The following is a 7,890-nucleotide window of genomic DNA, read 5'->3' on the forward strand; positions in this document are numbered from 1 at the left end:
ACATAGGATGAAAAGCTAAGAATAAGAAATAGAGAACAAGAGCAAGCAAGAGACCAGTGCAGGTCAGTCCTAGAGATCCAAACAGACCAGACTGGGTACAAAGAAGGCATGGGAACCACAAGGCCATTGGATTTTTTTATTCTCTTTTTAAATACTGTACAGTGAAAAATAAATACGCCTTCTCATCCACCAGACAAGGTTATCCCCCCAACTCCCTAGGGGACCTTGTCACCCCCCTTCATACACACCCCTGGTTCTACTCCAAAACCTTCCCCATGCCTCCCACCCACAAATACCCTCACTATCCCCGTCTTCCACAGTGATGAGGCCCCAGAAATGGGGGGTACAGGATGGGAGGAGGGATAGCAGGGAAGCCCCCCTGAACTGTCAAATCTGGGTGGGTCATGGAGCACCCCCACCAACAGGCGGAGAATGGGGGTGTTCAGAGGTCGGGGCATTAGAGGATAAAGGCACATCCAGTCTGATAGGGAAGGGGAGGCTCCCCTCACCCTGGGGGTAGGTTGGACAAGAGGGAGGGGGTATGACCCTGTTACACACCCCTCCACTAGCTCCTGGAGGTTGGGGGGGACCCAAGCTGCTGTGCCACCCCCCACCCCCGTAGATAAGAGCAGCTCCAGCGCAGGTCAGTTGGACCCATGAGGGCCATGGTGGTGGGCAGCAAGCGAGATGGAGAAAGGAGGGATGTGGACTGGAGGTTTTATGAAACCCCATTCACCAAACTACCCAACTCCAAGGGGGCAGAGAGCTCCCCATTCTCCGAGGGGCCCTTGGGAAGCTTGCTGACAGAGTCACCCTGAGGAGGAAGCAGGAGAAGGAAAAGAATGCAGTTCATCAGTACACCAGGTGTGGGCACTCCTTCTCACTACTGATACACCTGTGCTCTAGTCACTGCGAGCCTTGTCTTCTGTTCGTGCCAGCTCTGCTCTATCCTCAGCTTAACCTGAACTCTACCAGATACAGCTAATTCAACATCTCAGATATTTCCTAGGAAAGTTTTCTGTGTCCCTGCCCCGAATCAAAAGAACAGGGTAAGCTGTATCATGACTGCCTACCTTCTGTCCTGAAAGAGATTCCTCTGAGGGTTTCGTACGTTCCAGAGGTGGCCGCTGGCGGCTCTGAGACTCTGCCCGTGAGATATAGTCTGCCACAGTCACTAGGAAAGGCAGAGAGGATCGAGACTTTCAGGAACACAGGTATCCATCTCCATGGTTCTCACTGAACCCAACCCTGGTTTTCCTAGAGCAGGAGGCATCCCATTCTTAGTTCCTGAAAGGCTCCAATCCCACAGTGTCAGCTGACCTGGTTGACGGTCTCCGCTGATAGACCCATCAGTTCGATTACCACGATTGCGGCGGCGGCGGCTCCGATTACGTCGCTGGGGTCTCGATTCATCTTCTGTGTAGTAAAGAAAAGTCATACACCCATCCTCTTCATTCTTTCTCACACCACCTATAAGAACCCAGGCTCGCCCCTCACCCAGGCCATTCTCTGTCATGTTAGGACCATCAGACTCTAGGCCTCCATCCATGACAGTCCTGTCTTCATCAGTACGACGGCGGCGGGAACGACGACGACGGGCACTTGCTGGAGGGGGTTCACCAGGTTCTGAATCAACTGGGGGCTCTGGTTCAGATGTGTCCAATAGGCTGTAAGGATTACTGTCTGGATCCTTTAGCACTGATGATGACAGGACAGAAAGGGACTGGGAGTTAGGTGACCACTATTTTCTCCTTTGGGCCCACAAACATGACACCCTCCCCAGCTCTCTGATACCTGAGCTAATAGATGACGAATTGTATCTTGAGGTAGGCCGGGGAACAGGTGGGGGTCCCCTTCCCCGGCCCCCAATTGGCCGCCTCCGGCTTTCTTCTCCACGGCTTGGGGGCTCTCGGTCACCAGGTCCCGCTCGATTAGGCTCCTCTCTCTTTTCTGACTCTGTCTCAGAAGCTGTGGATGGGTCTGAGCTGGGGCCTGAAGGGCACAGACAGGTTTAATCAGATCCACTGGTCTTGCCCTGGGAGTTTCACTACCTCTTCTAAACTAGAATTCTTCCTATCACTCATAAGTACTCAAGTCACTGCTTTCCCTGAGTCTCCACCCAAACATCCACCTCCTCCACTGTCCCCACAGTTGTCTCACCATAGGCAGGACCACCAGTCCTCCGGCCCCGGCCCCGGCCCCCATAGCTGCCCCCATATGTTCGGGTCGTGTGCAGGGAAGAGGAGGAGCTCTCATCTGTGGTATAGCCAGCCTTGTCACTGCCACCACCGCCACCCCGTCCACTCCCAGGAGGGCGAAAGCCCAGTCCAATCTGCCGAAGTTGTTCATCAATCTGCAGTCTCTCTAAGCGAAGCTGTTCAACCTCCTGGTTGGAAAGAAAACAGATAACACAGGAGAATTAAAATGAGTGGACAGTCCACTTCCTTCATGCTTTTCTCTCCATATGGTCCCTGTGTAACTAAGCATTTGGGACTACAAGAAGGAAGACAAAACATTAGAGAATAGGATACAGCCCCAGAGCCAAAATATGAACTAACGGTCCTGTTCTGCAAAAGGCAAAGCATGTAGGACAGCTCCAAAGATTATATACTAGCAGTCCTTGCCCCCTCTTCACCCCAGTTTGTATGACATGGCTTTTGACATGGGTACCTGCAGGTAGGAGAGGTGGTACTCTAGCAGTGCCTGGGCATTGCTGATATTCTCTCGGGTTCCAACAAATATGAAGGGAACCATTCCCTAGAGAACAGACCAGAACAAAGATTAGAAGTCAGTTAGGTATGATGGCACACATAATCCTTAGCACTCAGGAGACAGGGGCAGCAGGAATTCAAAGTCATCCTCAGTTACACAGTAAAGTTAATTAAGTTCAAACACAACCTAAACTACACGAGGCTCTGTTTCAACAACCCCAGTCCCCAAAGGTGCCAGGCATGGTGGTACAGGTCTTTAGTCCCAACACTAGGGAGGCAGAGGCAGGCAGATCTCTGTGAACTGAGTTTAAGGCCAGCCTGGTTCACAAAAGTAAGTTCCAGGCCAGCTAGGGCTAAATAAAAGGAAAAAGAAGGTCTGGAGAGATGGCGCAGCGGTTAAGAGCACTAGCTGTTCTTCCAAAGGTCCTGAGTTCAATTCCCAGCAACCACTTGGTGGCTCACAACCATCTGTAATGAGATCTGGTGCCCTCTTCTGCAGGCATACCTGCAGGCAGAACACTGTATAGATAATAAATAAATAAAAAACAAAGAAAATCAGAAAAGATTAAAATGTTAGAAGAAAAAAGAAAATCAGAAAGGAAAAGATTAAAATGTTAAGCCCACTCCTCAAATAGACAACAGGACCACAGTCTACGTCTAGAAGTCCCCAGGTCCCATACCTCTTCCCTGGGATTCTTCTTGTCGTTGTCACCTTCCACACGCACCCTCACCACACCAGACTTGTCCACGATCTCCTGGATCACTTTCCCATTCTTTCCAATCACTTTGCCTAAATAGATAAAGGAGGAATTAGGCTTTTATTTTTTGTTGTTATTGTTAAGGAAATACAAGTCAAAGTCTTCTTCTTCTATAGTCCCTTCTCATTATATATATATTGCATGTAATTCATCTTCCTGCTTCTAGGAATCTCATAACCCTTCCAGGGATAAAAAAATGCTACAATCCCTAAAACTACATCATTGCCTTTTCTCATTCTTATGTCAGACTCTTTATCCCATAAGGAATTACAAAATTGTCTTCAAGCCCTTGCCACCTGGGCCCTAACTATTCCTTTTTATATGCACACCCAAACTCACCAACCAGGTTCCTGGGCACTTGTACAGAGTCCTCAGAAAATTCCAGGTAGCTTCGAGCTTGTCGGCATGCCTCAGGTGTCTATAGAAAAGGCAAACTAAAATAGAGCCTGGATCTCTGCCATTTTCTGACCAAAGCCAGGCAGAGAGGGTGCCATAGATTTGCTTTCCACCTTATCTCTATCCCCTCAGTCACCCAAAGGACCCAAAAGAGCAATCTTTGGCTGACCTCCCCATAGATGCGGAAAGTGCAGGTCTCTTCACCCAACTCAATGGCAGTCACTCCTGGCACTTTTCGGGCCTGCTGGATGTTGGCACCATGTGTCCCAATTGCCAGACCCATCAGGTCCTCTCTCACTGTAAACTCCTCTTGGAACGCTGCTGCCAACTGCTTACTTGTCTAAAAGGAAAAGGCACTGTGAGATCATGGTGCGGAATCTCAGAATATGTGTCCCAGGTGGCTAATCCTCTGTACTGCTTTTTTTTGGGGGGAGGGGGGTGTCTTTCTTTCTTTCTTTCTTTTTTTTTTTTTGTTTTTTTGTTTTTTTGAGACACAGCTTCTCTGTAGCTTTGGTGCCTGTCCTGGAATTCACTCTTGTAGACCAGGCTGGCCTCAAACTCAGAGATCCACCTGCCTCTGCCTCCTAAGTGCTGGGACTAAAGGTGTGTGCCACCACTGCCCAGTGGGGTGTTTCCTTTTTTCTTTTCTTTTTATCCCCTTTGGTTCTTCAAGAGCAGGTTTCTCTGTAGCTTTGGAGACCAATAGGCCTCAAACTCACAGAGATCCACCTGTGTCTGCCTCCCAAGTGCTGGGATTAAAGGTGTGTACTACTACCTCCCTGGTTTCTTTGTATTGTTTAAATAAGGGGAAAAAAGGCATGAAGAAAACCAGAACCATCTGTGATCTGCTAGGCACTGAACCCTGCACAGAAATCTCAGACACCTTTAAATACGAAGGCTTACGGGCAGTTATTAACTAATGAGGGCAGTTTGAGCTAGAAACCACCAAAGTTCTAGATTTGGTTCTAACACTAACTGGTTGAATGGTTCTTAATAAGACACACACTCTGTTCTACCATCTGACAGTCCCTACAGCTGGTCTACTCACTCTGACGTTAGTAAAAATAGTACTCCTCTTTTGAGCCCTTCTCACTCTCAGTTGTTCTCATTTTCATTAATAAAGCAATGTCTGCATTTGTCTAACAGAAGAGGGCATCTGATCCCATTAAACTACAGTTATAGAGCTACCATGTGGGTGCTGGGATTTGAACTTGGAACCTCTGAGAGAATAGTCAGTGCTCTTAATTGCTGAACCATCTCTCCAGCCCTGGCAAAATAAATCTTTAAAAAAAAAAAAAGGAAAAATCTACTCATTCGGGACTGGCAAAAATATGTGGATCAAGCAGAAGGAAAGGTGACTTTTCATCAACCAGTTCCTTCAGTAACAGCCCTGGAGAAGACTGGAATAATGCACAATTTGTGCTGTCTCAAAGAAAAGCCTCCCAAAAGGGTCAGTTCACTTGATAAATGGAATTAAAGATCCAATTCAATCAAAACATACTCACACCCTACACTCATTTAGAATGGTTTAACAGCCAGGCATTGGTGGTGCACACCTTTAAATCCCAGCACCCAGGAGGCAGAGGCAGGTGGGTCTCTGTGAGCTCGAGGCCAGCCTGGTCTACAGAGAAAATTCCAGGACAGCCAGGGCTGTTACCCTGTTTCAAAAACAAAACAAACAAAAAGAATGATTTAATCATTCTGAAAAGGAAACTTTTAATTATAGGATGTCAGAACTCAAAACCTTGTAGCAAAAACTTGTAGAGTTGAGGGTGTGGCTCATTAGGAGACCTGCTTAGCAAGTAACAGACCCTGTGTTCTATCTTCAGGCCAGAAGAAAAAGATTGTGGGTTGCGAGTTCAGCTGGTAGAGTGTTTGCTTAGCATGCATGATGCTCTGGGTTACAGCCAGATCCCAGCACTATGACAAACAGGGGTATTGGTCACACCTATAATCTGAGCACCAGGAGAATAGAGAAAAATTATCAAAAAAATTTTTTTAAATTATTTATTATGCATATAATATTCTGTCTGTGTGTATGTCTACAGGCCAGAAGAGGGCACAAGACCCCATTGTAGATGGTTGTGAGCCACCATGTGGTTGCCAGGAATTGAACTCAGGACCTTTGGAAGAGCAGGCAATGCTCTTAACCACTGAGCCATCTCTCCAGCCCCTATCAAAAAATTTTAAGGTCATCTTGGCTACATAACAAAATTGAGACCAGTCTAGGATACAAAAGACCCTATGTTAAACAAAAAACAGCTGGGCAGTGGTGGCACAAAGGCAGGTGGACCTTTGAGTTCAAAGCCAGCCTGGTTTACAGAGCTAGTTCCAGGGGAGACACAGACAGACAGACAGACAGACAGACAGACAGAGAGAGAGAGAGAGAGAGAGAGAGAGAGAGAGAAACAAAACCAAGCTGGGGGGGCTGGAGAGATGGCTCAGCGGTTAAGAGCATTGCCTGCTCTTCCAAAGGTCCTGAGTTCAATTCCCAGCAACCGCATGGTGGCTCACAACCATCTGTAATGAGGCCTGGTGCCCTCTTCTGGCCTTCAGGCATACACACAGAAAGAATATTGTATACATAATAAATAAAAACAACACCAAGCTGGGCATGGTGGTACATGCCTTAGATTCCAGCATTTTAGAAGCAGAGGCATTTGAGGTTGATAGCCTGGCAAGCTAAGGAGACCAGTGAGATCCTGTTCTAGAGCAATATTGCCAGGCAATGGTGGTGCATGACAACACTTGGGAGACAGAGGCAGGTGGATCTCTGAGTTTGGCCATCTTACTTTATATAGCAAGTTTCAGGACAGCCAAAGCTATATAATAGAGAAACCCTGCCGCAAAAATAAACAGATATATGATAGGCAGAGAGACAGACAATGTGTACTTTTGGCCATCTTTTTAATCCAAAACTTGGGAGATAGAGGCAGATGGATCTCTGAGTTTGTGGCCAGCCTGGTCTACAGAGTAGGTTCCAAGACAACCAGTGCTACACAAAGAGAAACCCTGTCTTGAAAAGCAGAAAAAAGCCAGGCAGTGCCTTTAATCCCAGCACAAGGCAGGCAGATCTTTGTGAGTTCAAGGCCTGGCTGATCCATGCAGTGAGCTGCAGGACAGCCACAGGTACACAGAAACCATGTCTCAAAACAAACAAATAAACAAAAAACAGAATAGAACACTGTCCTCTGGAAAGTATGAGACGAAACTGCCAATCCAGGACTAATGACCCAGTAGCCTCTGTCTATGTTTCAGAAACAAGATGAGAAAGCAAAGTACAACATTATTCAGCATGAGAAAAAGCAGCCAAAACTTGCCTCTAGGTGCTTGGTAGCTTCTTCATTGCGGGACATAAGCAGCAATTTGGTGCGAAGGCTTCGAAAATGCATATCACCCAGCAAAGACGCCCTCTTCACAGGGGCTTCTGTGGTTGACTGGGAAGAAATGAATAAAAAAGTCTTACAAACAAAATACACTCCAGGGAGCATCAAAGACTGGGCACCAGAATGTCAGTATCCTGCAAAGAAGGCAGGTGTCAAGAATGAAGTTTAGCTGGTCATGGTGGTGGCCAAGAAGCAGAGACAAGTAGATCTCTGTGAGTTTGAAGCCAGCCTGGTCTAAAGAGTGAGTTCCAGGACAGTCAGGGCTACACAAGGAGAAACCCTGTCATGAAAAGTGGAAAAAGGCTGGGCGGTGATGGCACATGCCTTTAATCTCAGCCCTTGGGAGAAGGGAGATTTCCGTGAATTCAAGGCCAACCTGGTCTACAGAGTTCCAGGACAGCCAAGGCTACACAAAGAAAGCCTGGCTCAAAAAACCAGGGGGGAAAAGAGAGGGAGAGAAGGAAAAAAGAGGGAGAGATGAAATTTAAAATAAGAATGGTAAGCCGGGGGTGGTGGCGCACGCCTTTAATCCCAGCACTTGGGAGGCAGAGGCAGGCGGATCTCTGTGAGTTCGAGACCAGCCTGGTCTACAGAGCTAGTTCCAGGACAGGCTCCAAAGCTACAGAGAAACCCTGTCTC

At 47.5% G+C, this 7,890-nt stretch overlaps 1 protein-coding gene across 2 annotated transcripts in view; it reads right to left on the minus strand.

Annotated features, from left to right (window-relative positions):
- Window positions 1-122: 122 nt before the first annotated feature.
- Window positions 123-7,890, minus strand: part of Fxr2 (FMR1 autosomal homolog 2) — a 30,419-nt gene continuing 22,651 nt past the window's right edge. Inside the window, exons 7-17 of one of the 2 annotated variants that reach the window (XM_050162521.1) lie at window positions 7,186-7,302; window positions 4,035-4,205; window positions 3,809-3,887; window positions 3,392-3,501; window positions 2,671-2,757; window positions 2,161-2,386; window positions 1,795-1,992; window positions 1,498-1,698; window positions 1,321-1,416; window positions 1,074-1,174; window positions 123-814 (exon numbers count right to left, since the gene is read on the minus strand). In XM_050162521.1, the coding sequence (XP_050018478.1) occupies window positions 719-814; window positions 1,074-1,174; window positions 1,321-1,416; window positions 1,498-1,698; window positions 1,795-1,992; window positions 2,161-2,386; window positions 2,671-2,757; window positions 3,392-3,501; window positions 3,809-3,887; window positions 4,035-4,205; window positions 7,186-7,302 (1,482 nt within the window). In that variant the 3' untranslated portion in view covers window positions 123-718. The remainder of the gene's footprint in view (window positions 815-1,073; window positions 1,175-1,320; window positions 1,417-1,497; window positions 1,699-1,794; window positions 1,993-2,160; window positions 2,387-2,670; window positions 2,758-3,391; window positions 3,502-3,808; window positions 3,888-4,034; window positions 4,206-7,185; window positions 7,303-7,890) is intronic. The other variant, XM_050162520.1, reaches the window with a different exon arrangement.

The sequence above is a fragment of the Alexandromys fortis genome, unplaced genomic scaffold, assembly GCF_014885135.2.
Source record: "Alexandromys fortis isolate MF-2015 unplaced genomic scaffold, M_Fortis_MF-2015_v1.1 scaffold_84, whole genome shotgun sequence".
Classification (NCBI taxonomy): domain Eukaryota; kingdom Metazoa; phylum Chordata; class Mammalia; order Rodentia; family Cricetidae; genus Alexandromys; species Alexandromys fortis.